Source organism: Quercus robur, chromosome 3 (genome assembly GCF_932294415.1).
Source record: "Quercus robur chromosome 3, dhQueRobu3.1, whole genome shotgun sequence".
NCBI classification, from domain to species: domain Eukaryota; kingdom Viridiplantae; phylum Streptophyta; class Magnoliopsida; order Fagales; family Fagaceae; genus Quercus; species Quercus robur.
In genome coordinates, this window is record NC_065536.1 from 12,508,019 (window position 1) to 12,519,724 (window position 11,706).

Sequence of the window (11,706 nt, forward strand, 5' to 3'; positions counted from 1 at the left end):
GGCTTTTTTATTTTTATTTTTTCAATGTCAAAATTTTCCACATATTGCAACTGGAGGTTTATGCGTTTGTCATCGTCATAGTTAGGGCGCCATCGTCTTTTTCAAGAAAAATGATTGGTGAAATTTATACGTTTAGCAATCAATTCAAAAGTGAGAACTCCTGTTCAATTTTTCTTTAAAGTTAAGTAATAAATGAAAATTTTAGATGGACCTTACTTTGAACCAGTTCTGCATATTATATTATCTTCTGTCTTTTTGTTTCTTATAAGATAATTGATAATTTGTTCAACTCAATGCCACACTAACAGAAGAAACGAGTGGGTTCCAGTTAGCTCAACTGGTAAAGTTTCTGATAGTTGAATAAGAGATCTGGAGTTCAATCCTCGCCTACACCAAAAACTGATTGGTGTCTTGGTCTGATGATAAAAGAGCTATCATCAACAGCGGACGCCATAGGTTGAAACTCTCAAAAAAAAAAAAAAAACAGAAAAAACGAAAGAGTTTATAATAGAGCTGCTCCATTTCATTGAATGAGGAAATAAAATGAGAGAGTACAGTCAGTGGATTACACCTCTGTCCTATACAATATAGTGAAACAGAGTCAGAAGAAGTAAAAAATCTGTAACAAGAACTCAACGTCTACTAACAGAATCTTGACACGTAATCAGGCCTAATTATAACAGACCAAAAAAAAATTAAACTCGTTTCTTCTTCACGTGACTTCGGCGTGTATCACTTAAGTAAAGCGGCACCGTTTTGCACTTGTTCCTTTTATGAAACGTGAGGATCTCTGGCATAAAACGATGGCGTTTTGTCGCCGCCTTCTTTGTTGAGAGCAGCATCACAGTTGAGAATGCTCGATGATCTATCTTCAGCAAAGTTAATGCTTATTCACTTAGTCTCATCTCACTCAGTACTACAGACCCATTAAGCTGAATATCAAGAAGACGAATGAAGTGTCTATTTGGCAAATATTATTTTTGCCAACTTTTTTTTACTATTCAGTTTATTTTTGTTACTATTCATATGTTTTATTACAATTTTTGGTACTATTTATAAGTCTCTTTATACTATTTCAGATAACTTTTAATTTTATCTACAATATTTTCGGCAAAAGAATTTTAATTTTAGCAAAGTATACAAATCCCAAACGGACTGAAGTCACCATTCCCATAAGCATTTGGATGAATATTGGTGGTTTTTATCACCCAAAAAGTGTCTAATAAGACGGATGAATATTGGTGGTTTTTATCACCCAAAAAGTGTCTAATAAGACAAACATTGGTCATTGCTGGCTGACTTGCTTTTTGAGGATGGGCTTTTGCTCTTATTTTTTTTAAAATCTAGCCCAATGTTCATGTTTTGAAACTATTAAGTACCATGTTCCTATTTTAAAACGACTTTGTTAAAGTCAAGTTCTATTTATATTTTACCACTTAATTTTTTTTGAAAATTTAAGTGAAACTTGACATTGCTAATGTCAAATTTCACTTAAAAAATTACATATAACTTGATTTTGTTAAAATCGAGTTTCAAAAACAGGGACATTTTGTTAAATAATTTCAAAACATGGACATTGTCTTAGATTTTTTTTAAAATAAGGGCAAAAACCCAATTTCTCCCTTGGGGCTTTTGCAATGGCCATATCAGCAACAAATATGCCCATAACAAACTCATAACACATTCTATAAGCCTATAAACACTACAATCATCTACTTAATTTTTAAGGGGCCAAGGTGAAGAACTGCAAGAGGAGCTGTCCAAGAGTAGGGAAATAAGTGCATGAAAGGAGGACAAACAATGAGATGATCAAATGGCTATAAAAGGTCAATATTGTAGGTGCAGTTTGTGGAATTGTGAGCTTTAAAAGAAACGAGACAAGATGCTCCCATACTTCTAACATCAATTGAAGAAATCTACTTAAATTTGATTCTTCTTAAAACAAAACAATCTGAACACAAACATTGAGTTTCATGGTATGTCCCAGTGGAAGGAGATTAGAAGAGAAATAACAATATAATGATGTATATAGGGTCTGATGTGAATCCCTCCCATGGCAGGCACGGCCTTCCCTCTTCAACAGTCCCTCAATCAAACCCACTGCATTCTTAAAAACCAACTCACTCATACCAAAAATAGAATTTACACAACTTAACAAAGTTTTAACAATCAAAGAAATTAGAATTGGTAATTTATATAGTGTATCTTGCTCTCTATATCTCTTTTGATCTTTTGACAATTTGAAAATGTAGGGAGAATAAATAGGTAACTTTTATACTCTTGGGTTGAAGTTTATAAGCAATAGCATAATCCCCATCCACCTAAAAAAGGTACTTTTAACTGGTAATGACACAGAATTTTTTTTGCATTTTTAGATTTTTTTTTATACAATCAAAGGGAAGGGCTGGTTCAGGTTTTTATTACAAGGCCAGGAGATATTCATATGTGATTTAGAAGCCAATTAGCTAAAGCCCTAGCCTGAGTTAGTGCCCTTGTTATGAATAGCAAAAAACACTGCCATCCCCTGCTTCCGTGAGTCAAGTGATTTTATTTTATTTTTTTTATTCATCAAAGAAGCCTTCTCTTCTTTGTGTAGATATATCCTCCAATGTGACTTGCAATAAACAGGACAAGGAGAGAGAATTCTTTAAGAATAGCTGTGAAAAGAGATTTTATTTATTTATTTATTTTCAACCCGAAACATATAGCATTCTTTTTGTACAGAATGTATTGCAGGCTGAAGCAACCAGAAAACAGTTTTGACATTTTTCCTCCAACTTAGAAGAATCTTTCGAAAACCCTTCAGCAATGATCACCTACTGCCAATTATCAGGAGCTATGCACACCCAAACAGGCCTCTCTGTCTTTGAACTTAAGACTGCAAAGCCTGAATTGTTACTAAAGTACCTGCAAAACATAGACTTAGAGAGCATTAGGACTGATTGCATAGTGCTTTCTATCCTTTTAACAATTTATAAAATCGGATTGCTTAGGAAAATCACCATTTAGACATTGCACTAGAAAGAAAGAAATAAAAGTCAATAATTTTTTTGCCTTTTAGGTTTATAGCAACTAGTAACCTTCCCATTTCCACCTGACCACTCAGTACTCACATGTTTTGATTACAGCTTCTCCTCATTTACTTCTTGTATTCCTTGATGATTCTCTGAACTTTTTGACCGCATGCTGAGGTTTACAAAATTGCAGATTTTCATTTATTCTCTGATGAGATATTTCAAACACCCAAGTTGGATATTGCATATCCCCAATTATCATCAATCCCCATCCAAAGAGCATTGTTGTCGATCTCCATATTTATGTTCAAACAACTTGATCTATCATTCCAACTTTCATTACCATAACCAAAGCACAGATTACATACAACAATTTAGGATCATTTCTCAAAGTCATCAAATAAATGCATATATGATTGCATAAATACCACCTATTAACAAACAAATAATTTTCCACATCTTAAAAATATGATTTCACAAGACTTTCATTCTTAGTGCCACCTGAATAACAAAAGCACCAGAATATTGTATTTACTTCTTATTATCTCCTCACATCCCAACAAGCTCCTCATTTTTTTTTTCTTTTTAAGGTAAGTCGTGTGCTAATAAGCTTTGCCCAAACTAAATTGAAATCTGACACATCTTAATGCTATGTAGACACCGTTATATTGAGTACTGCACAAAACCCACAGATAACTTAACCGAAACATAGATGCTGCTTAATCTGCATATAAATAATAAGAGGCCATTAGCATCTAAAAATGGGAAATGCAATTCAGTTGCGTTTACAATTAGAAATCTAATAAGAATGCTTCATGTTGCTTTTACAATCATTCTTCTAACGTCTTCATAACAAAAAAACACAAGAGAGGGGATCTAGGATTACCTCAATAATGCTGAAGACAACAGTTGGGCATCTGTTCCCAAGAACTGAGAATGTCACAGTGTAGAGTGGAGACATAAGCTGAAGTCTTATCTCACCCCATAACCGAATCTGTTAAACAAATATGAAGGAATTTAATAAATTTCACACCCCTACACAAAACAAAAACAAAAACAAAAGAGAGCATCCAGACTTCAAATCCAAAACAACACACATGTATCTCAAGTTCCAGTGACACTTCCTAAGAATCCCATATTACTGGCTACCATTGTGTTCTGATTCCTAATACAGAAATCATTACTAACTAAATAGTATTGCAGTCTTATTCCAAAATTCAGAAATAGTTTCCACTGAATCAGAATCAGAGCAGATTAACAATGTTCCACATGATCCAGTGCACGGGGCCTACTTCTAATATTCCAAGTCAAAATTCTCTTGTTAACATTTATTCTATCTACTTAGTCAAGCTTGGCATATCTAGGAGCAAGAAAATATCGAGGTACACCTTTCAAAATCACCTTACAGCTGCATTCTTTCTTCAGACCCTAAATCTCAAAAATTAAGAAAAAAATTTTCACTATAGAACTGCCTATTCTTGAACCCCTGTAATGAATAAGCCTTTGATTTATATTGCTCACCAGGTACTTTAACGATGTTTACCTCAAATAATATATTGAACAACATCGCATTGTTTCCATGACCCTCGTATACAGAGAGAGCCAAAAATTGAACTCCCTTTCATGCTTTGGCTCCAAAGAATCACATATGCCCTTGTTCTTATTTTCTTTGGTCAAATAAGAACCTTCTTTTTATCCCCTGCATTAGCATCAACTACCTAGTCAACTTGATGTTCTAATATCTCTACTACTCAACATCCTGCATTTGATAGTTTTAATTTTACAATAATTCAGAGGTTTTAAAAGCCTTATTATGGAACTGCCTTCAAGAAAATAACATTCACCTATATACCAAAACAAAAAGGCAGATATACATAGAAATATGTACATGTATGCATGTGTGTGTGTGTAAAAGAGAGAGAGGGTATCAGACTGTCGAGTTTGTAACGATTGAATATATTTAGCTAGATCTCATTTAACATAGACTCCATCTCCAAACTTTTTTCCACTCCAATAGCTGGGTTACCAAGTAATGTAATTATGTAACTCCCATCTAATTCCCCAAAACCAGTTTCCAAAGGACACGTGATTACTAAATTAAGCTCATTCTCATAGAAAATAAACCAGCAGAACACATAGAGCACAAGATATATACATAAACTTTAAAAGCATTCAAACAAAAACAAACATCACATCTCAAATATACCATTCCAAGAGCTCGACAGGACCCAAACCAGGCTTCACTTCCTCCAAATTTCCTGAAACCTCTCCAATCTAGCAGTCTTGTTCAACCAACCTCTCTCCACCTCACCTTCCCCTGATGAAACTCACCTCAGTACCCCTCTTCCATCATAATGACAATCCACACTCCACACTAAAACAGTGGAAAAAAGTGTTAGTGCAAAGTCTAAAAAGTTTTAAATGAAAGAAAAGGCCTAGGAATGAGCTCTAAGGCAAAAAACTTATGCAGAGAGTGCATAAAGAACGTGTTCCACCGGCAAACAGTTGACTCAAAGTTAGAATAATTTTGAAAAGTTTTTTTACCATTAAAAGAGAATGAACTCTGCATGTCCTTTGCAATTGTATTAATACCCCTCACGCATAAACCTGTTCATTTAAAGAGAGAGAAAGAGAGAAGTGACAAAGACACCAAAAGGTTCAAATGAAATAATGTAACTAAAGAAAATTATTTGAAAAAAAGAAGTCTTAAGAGTACTTTACCTAGGCATATTTCTTCATTTTTTTTTTTAATTTATCAAGATCTCCTCATTTTCTTTGATCTTGTTCTATTTTGGGTAGAGTGACTTATTTTTGGTATTTCTGGTCCACCAATTGGCATATCTCTAATCGGACTGTCCGAATTGCTGGACCGCACTGAAGTCAATCCCTCCAAATATGTAGAGCCCAACTCTTTTGAGCACAAGCCATGCTCTTGAGCTCCATACAAACATATGCAGCTCTTGGCTACTAAGAGCCTCTTGCTGCTGTTGCTGTTATGGATTTTTCTTGCTTTTAGTAGTTGTCGACGAGAAGTACTCTGGATTGGGCACTGGGTATGGTACAGTCTGCGTAGGATAAAGCTGGGACCTCGGTTAAGAAACGGTCTGAGTCGTTGGTGCACAATCCTCTTTGAAATTTGATGGTTTTGTGGTTGGACCAGTTCATAGTTTTCACTGATGATAATGGAATTCTGAGGATGACAAATGCATTCCACATGGATGCCCATCCTTGCAATGATCGGAGCCTTTTCTCCGCCAGTTTTACTAGTCCAATTAGAGATTTTACATGAAACTTCAACAAGATTCTGATCACCTTGAAGCAAGTCTCGAAATTCCTGCTGCAATTGGCTATGAGGTACACCATAAAACCACAGATGACCACACTCCAAATTATCAAAGAGTCTTTGCCTGAGCAATCGCTTATGACCATTGATGAAAATGTCGACAACACAAATATAACTGTATGTATCTGTATCCCTCATCCCATCTAGACAAAAAGCTAGACACAGGGCAAATGTTGAAAATTCTGGACCAATCCAGAATGATATGGAACCATTGACACTCTGATGGTTGAACTTCTTTGGAATCTCATTTCCTGGTAATATAATCTGATATTCGCATCTAGTGTCATCTTCAACATAATTTTGTGACACATTTATAGGGTCGTAGAAGTCAGTTTGAATGATAGAAAACTCAGTGGGGGAGAGCCTAGTAGATGATTGTGAATCCAGTAATATGTCACCTTTCACACCTAAACATGTCATAATTTTTGGAAGCCTTAACATTCTTCCAAACTGCATGCAATTAGGATATTCAAGAAATTGGCATTTAGCAAATCTAGTGAAGTATTGGAAAGGTAACAAAAAATATTTTGTATAAAGAGAGAGAGATACCTGAAGCAATAATTTTTGTATTGAATGTGAATCTAACGAGAAGCAGTTTGATGCATCTACTTCTCTTACACTTTCTGGAAGCTTTGGAATTTTCTCAACAAACATACAATCCCTAATTTCAAGCCAATGTAACGAATTAAATCTATTAATGCTTTCTGGGAGGCTAATATCTTTGCTCCATATGGATAAACGTTTCAGCGAGGGTGGGCAACAAGAAGTCAAAATGAAATCTATTTCTTCACAATTTTTAGAACAACAAAGAAATAGGAAATTCAAGCTCCGAAACCCATAATTGGAAAATCCACCATAGCTCAGTGCTTGTCTACTTATCTCCACGTCCTTTGGAAATTCGACGCCACCAAAAAGATAGAGTAGGTGAAGATGCTGCAATTTATAGATGCTACTTGGAAGATAAATGGAGCAAAAATTGGAACTTAGGTATAATTGCTCGAGCCCAATGAGATTCCCAAATGATGGTGGCAACTCTCTAATAGCAGTGTCAAACAAATCTAGAACCTTTAAACCATCCATTTCTTGCGGAATATTGGGAAACTTCTCAAGCCTTATGCAACCAAAAAGGCGAAAATATTTTAGAGATTTCATCATGAGGGAGCTTGGCAGAATTTGAAGTTCACTACAATCTGTGAGGTCCCACTTTTCAAGCTTATCAAGACGTCCAACCGACTCATGAACTTCGACTAAATTTCTACATTCACGAAGATCCAATTTCTTTATGTTTGGGGTGGTGATCAATAAGTCAGGCAATTTTCTAATGTAATGACAGTGACTGACATTCATATATGCCAAGCTTCTCAGCTGTGTCCATGGGGAAAAAAAGCCAAATCAAAATTTGGCCAAAACAGAATTTTCTTTATTGAGAACAAACTTTAAAATAGGAGTAAAACTTATTTTCTTTTTCCACTTTGTACCTTAATTTCCCCAATTAATTAAATTCAATTATGTGGTCATACATATCAATGAATTATAAGCTTGAATTTTAACTTCTTTAGAAAAAATAGCATTGTTTTTGTTGCATTGGTTAATACAAAAATGTGAATGAATTCAATTGTAAAATCTAAGGTACAACACCAAAAGATAATACCTCAAGAAAAAGTTATCAGTTTTGCCTTTAAGATATAGTTTATTAAAGGAATAAGCTATAAATAAATAAAAATTATTATACCTCTAGAAGCTTGTCCAATATAATGTGACTTTGTGGCACATTGAATGCAATGAGTCTGTGAGGACAAAAAGTGGATGGCAGGGAAGAGAAAGGAAATCTGGGCTAATCAATCAACCGTAATCCATTGGGAAGATATTAAAGGTCTCCACAAAAATGTACATTATCAACTATAAGGAATTTGAGATTTTTCATCCGTTGAAGACATTTAGCTTCTAATTTCATCTTTGTTGGTCCTGGCGAGCGTGACATTATGCCTCAAATTTTTTCTGACCCCTAGTTGGAAAAAGCAATGAGTGAATTAAATTATACCCAAAAAAAAAAAAAATTTCATCTACCCAACAAACAAAAGGGAGAAGAAGGTGAAGGGAATTAACTTATACCATATTTTCAATTACTACTTCAAGAACATCCTCATAACACCATAGCCTACTACGTCTTCCAAGCATTTGCAGGGATTCTTGTCGAACAATTTCCCTACCCATTTGTTGTACCAAGTCATGCATAGACAGTGCATTATATTCACTTAAAGTAATGAGTGACTTATCAACAAGTTTCTGAATACCAAAAAGTGGGTATAAATTGCAAGCATTTAGTATATCTACAACATAATTCTTGTCAAGTCCCTTGAAGAAACATGCAATATCAAGGAAAATATCCTTTTCATTTTCATCCAATCCTTCATAACTTATTTGGAGTATTTTATGAATATCATTGTTAGGAATCCTTTCATACTTAGATAATGCACTTTTCCATTCTTGCGTAGTTCTTCCATACAATTCAGCACCCATTATTTCTAGAGCTAATGGAAGGCCTTTCGCGTAATGAATAGCTTGGTATGCAAGTTCCAAATAATCTTCTTTAAGTTTGTTTCCATGGCAAGCATGCATACTAAAGAGTTCAAGAGCTTCGTCATTATCTAATTCCTTTACCTCATAGGTTGAACAACCTTTTCCAAGAGTAGCTAGCAAGTGTTTGTCTCTTGTTGTGATAATGATTCTACTTCCAAAGGCAAACCAATCACATCCTCCAAGCAAATTTTCTACCTGAACCCATTTATCCACATCATCGATAACTAAAAGAATCCTCTTACAAGAAAGTCTTTCCTTTATCACATTGATTCCTCAAAATTTGTTTCCCACCTTCAAATTTTTATCCCCTAAGATCTCAAAAAGAAGTGTCTCTTGTAGTTCAATTACACTAGCATTTGTCCCTGACTTTTCTTTAATATTCTCTAGATAACTAAATCCTTCAAAACGATCACAAATTCTATTAAAAATAGCTTTTGCAATTGTTGTCTTACCTATTCCACTAGGGCCATATATCCCGATCATGTGAATATCATTCGACTCAATATCTGAAAGTATGGTCTTTACACGATAATTTACTCCAACCGGGTATCGAGCAACAAATAATGGTGTGCAATTTAATTTAGAATTTGAGATCTCCTCAACAATTCCTTGAATAAATTCTACACCTATCATTCAGAGAGCATATACGTATGCGATGAGTTTGAATCTAAAATAAAAATAAGAAGGGATAAAATGGTGGGGCCCACACTTGAATTTATTGGTAAGATAATTTAAGTATAATTTTTTGTTTTGCAATCCATAAAATAGTGGGGCCCACACTTGAATTTATTATTTGGCTAATATTTTCTAAATACAGTTTTCCAAAAACTGTATCCTATTTTCCTGATTTAGAATAGGATTTTAAAAATGACTAAAGGGGTATTTTAAGTATACAGAAAATGTTTTTAATGACATAGTTGTAAATAAATTGAAAACAATAGACTCCACTTAACTCTTTTACCTCTTGAACTTATCTTTATCCCAAAAAGAATTCTTTATACTGTTTTGAAAACAAAAACAAAAATTCTCCTACCACCAATCAAGCCCTTAATGTGTATAAAAATTACTAAGTATTTTTTTAGCACCAAAAAAAAAAAAGTTTTTAATTTTTTAGATACATAGTTGTTTAAATTTTTGATAAATTTGTTTAAAGGTAATTCAATAACTTCAAAATTAAAATAAATAAATAAATAAATAAAAAAGACAAGACATCTGACGATGTTCCCCTAAATTTTTCTAATCAGGGTAAAAAATTTAGCAATAAAATTCAGAAATCAGCGGTCATCACAAAGCCATTAAAACTAAGAAATCAGCACAAGAATGGTCATTGAATACATACCCATACTGGTAATGCCAACCAGATATATTGCCAGCTTCAGTTAGAGCTTCTCTCCACCTTTGAACCTTGTTGTTATCCTTGACTTTTCCATGCTCAGCCAGTGCTTCCCCGAATTTTCCCTTTTGGTTACGAACTTCTGATGGATCCACATTGTAGAAAACCGGCCGCACCAACTGATCATTCTTCTTACACTCAACAATCTTGGCAAGTTCATCCAAACACCAAGCGGAGGATGCATAATTTTCAGAGAAAACGACAATTGAAATTGTTGAACTCTCTATGGTTTTGAGAAGTTGGGCAGAAATTTGTTCTCCTCTTGGGAGATTATCATCGATGAAGGTGCGAATACCCCGCCGAACCAAAGCGTTATACAAGTGGCCTATAAAACCAAGGCGGGTATCTTCACCTCTAAAACTCAAGAAGACGTCAAAGTTCATGGGTCGGTGGGTGAAAGAGGAAGATGAGACTTCATTGCCGGTCACAAGAGACATGGGAGATATAGGAATTGATGGTTGGGATGACCTGAAAGGAAGAGGAGAAACTGAGAAAGAAAGAAATGGGATTTGGAATTGGAAGAGACGACTGACGAGAGGAGTAGTCAGTTTGCAAAGAAAAGGAGCGTCTGGACGCGTGTTTAAGCTGTCTAAGCACACCGTTCATGACTTTTTATTCTATGATCAATTCTCAAATCACATATGATAATGTCAGCTTGGAAAAAAAAAGGGTGTAAAATAAATACCCAAGTTAAAAATGTTTTTGTTTTTCAAAAAAAGAAATATTAAAAATGTTTCTTTGCTCTCAAAAAAAAAGTTCAACACGTTTTAAAAAATTGGCTTATCTCCCTTATTGTGGAACCTCTTGGAAATTTGGGAACAACATGAGAGAATGTATCTGTTTGTTGGAAATTTTTTCTTTTTATTTTTTGATAAATGTTAATGGATGCTATAAGTCCATTTGTTAATAGGCCAATTTTAGAAATTTTTTTATGCGAAAAGAAAAAAAAAGCAATTGACTTTTTAGACTGCTTTTTATATTTCTTATAAAATTAATATTAAAATTTTCTTGGAATGATTTATTAACAAATGACATCCTAAAAATTTATTCAAATTAGCAAATCAATAAAGTGCTCATCCAAACGTAACTATGTTTGTCAAACATACGTGGCTACATGGTGTTGATGAAGCCATCTGCTGTAATACTAATACCTTCAGTTCTTTTAATTTTCAAATAATATTTGAAAATTTAAAAAAAAAAAAATTGATAATTTGTTCAACTCAAAGCCCCACTAACAGAAGAAGTGTCATTACTCTTTAATCTTGTAAGGTTTCTTCCATCTAACTAGTCAAGCATGGCATATCTGGGTACACTTTCCAAAAGCACCTTACAGCTGAATTCTTTCTTCAAATCCTAGTCCTCCAAAATCAAGAAAA

The 11,706-nt window shown here is 34.2% G+C and overlaps 3 protein-coding genes across 5 annotated transcripts; all 3 read right to left on the reverse strand.

Annotated features, from left to right (window-relative positions):
• Positions 1-2,654: 2,654 nt before the first annotated feature.
• On the reverse strand, positions 2,655-8,334 carry LOC126717100 (disease resistance-like protein DSC1). Of its 3 annotated transcripts, none has more exons than XM_050418366.1 (8): positions 8,090-8,334; positions 6,907-7,722; positions 5,736-6,807; positions 5,559-5,621; positions 5,221-5,388; positions 3,901-4,008; positions 3,114-3,738; positions 2,655-2,907 (listed from the first exon to the last, which is right to left on the reverse strand). In XM_050418366.1, exons 2-3 carry the CDS (start codon positions 7,702-7,704, stop codon positions 5,770-5,772), a joined length of 1,836 nt encoding a protein of 611 aa, XP_050274323.1. In that variant the 5' UTR covers positions 7,705-7,722; positions 8,090-8,334; the 3' UTR covers positions 2,655-2,907; positions 3,114-3,738; positions 3,901-4,008; positions 5,221-5,388; positions 5,559-5,621; positions 5,736-5,769. The 3 variants fall into 3 exon arrangements, with proteins under 3 accessions (XP_050274323.1, XP_050274325.1, XP_050274324.1); XM_050418367.1 differs by lacking the exon at positions 2,655-2,907 and adding an exon at positions 4,558-4,713 and having other exon boundaries at positions 2,914-3,738; XM_050418368.1 differs by lacking the exon at positions 3,114-3,738.
• A 129-nt stretch (positions 8,335-8,463) lies between these two features.
• Positions 8,464-9,570, reverse strand: LOC126719265 (disease resistance protein RUN1-like). Its single transcript, XM_050421837.1, has 3 exons — positions 9,229-9,570; positions 8,835-9,132; positions 8,464-8,687 (listed from the first exon to the last, which is right to left on the reverse strand). Exons 1-3 carry the CDS (start codon positions 9,568-9,570, stop codon positions 8,464-8,466), a joined length of 864 nt encoding a protein of 287 aa, XP_050277794.1.
• A 651-nt stretch (positions 9,571-10,221) lies between these two features.
• Positions 10,222-10,767, reverse strand: LOC126719266 (disease resistance protein RUN1-like). The gene has a single exon (XM_050421838.1). It carries the CDS (start codon positions 10,765-10,767, stop codon positions 10,222-10,224), a length of 546 nt encoding a protein of 181 aa, XP_050277795.1.
• Between the last annotated feature and the right edge of the window lie 939 nt (positions 10,768-11,706).

What these genes read in the sequence shown, in the direction of transcription:
- LOC126717100 (XM_050418368.1), bottom strand. Translation starts at nt 7,704, where the DNA reads ATGAATGTCAGTCACTGTCATTACATTAGAAAATTGCCTGACTTATTG. An exon ending in TACAAAAATTATTGCTTCAG is followed by an intron (nt 6,808 to 6,906) that starts GTATCTCTCTCT and finishes AATTGCATGCAG; the next exon opens with TTTGGAAGAATGTTAAGGCT.
- LOC126719266 (XM_050421838.1), bottom strand. Translation starts at nt 10,767, where the DNA reads ATGTCTCTTGTGACCGGCAATGAAGTCTCATCTTCCTCTTTCACCCAC.
- LOC126719265 (XM_050421837.1), bottom strand. Translation starts at nt 9,570, where the DNA reads ATGATAGGTGTAGAATTTATTCAAGGAATTGTTGAGGAGATCTCAAAT. An exon ending in TAGGGGATAAAAATTTGAAG is followed by an intron (nt 9,133 to 9,228) that starts GTGGGAAACAAA and finishes AAATGGGTTCAG; the next exon opens with GTAGAAAATTTGCTTGGAGG. An exon ending in AACTACGCAAGAATGGAAAA is followed by an intron (nt 8,688 to 8,834) that starts GTGCATTATCTA and finishes ATTATGTTGTAG; the next exon opens with ATATACTAAATGCTTGCAAT.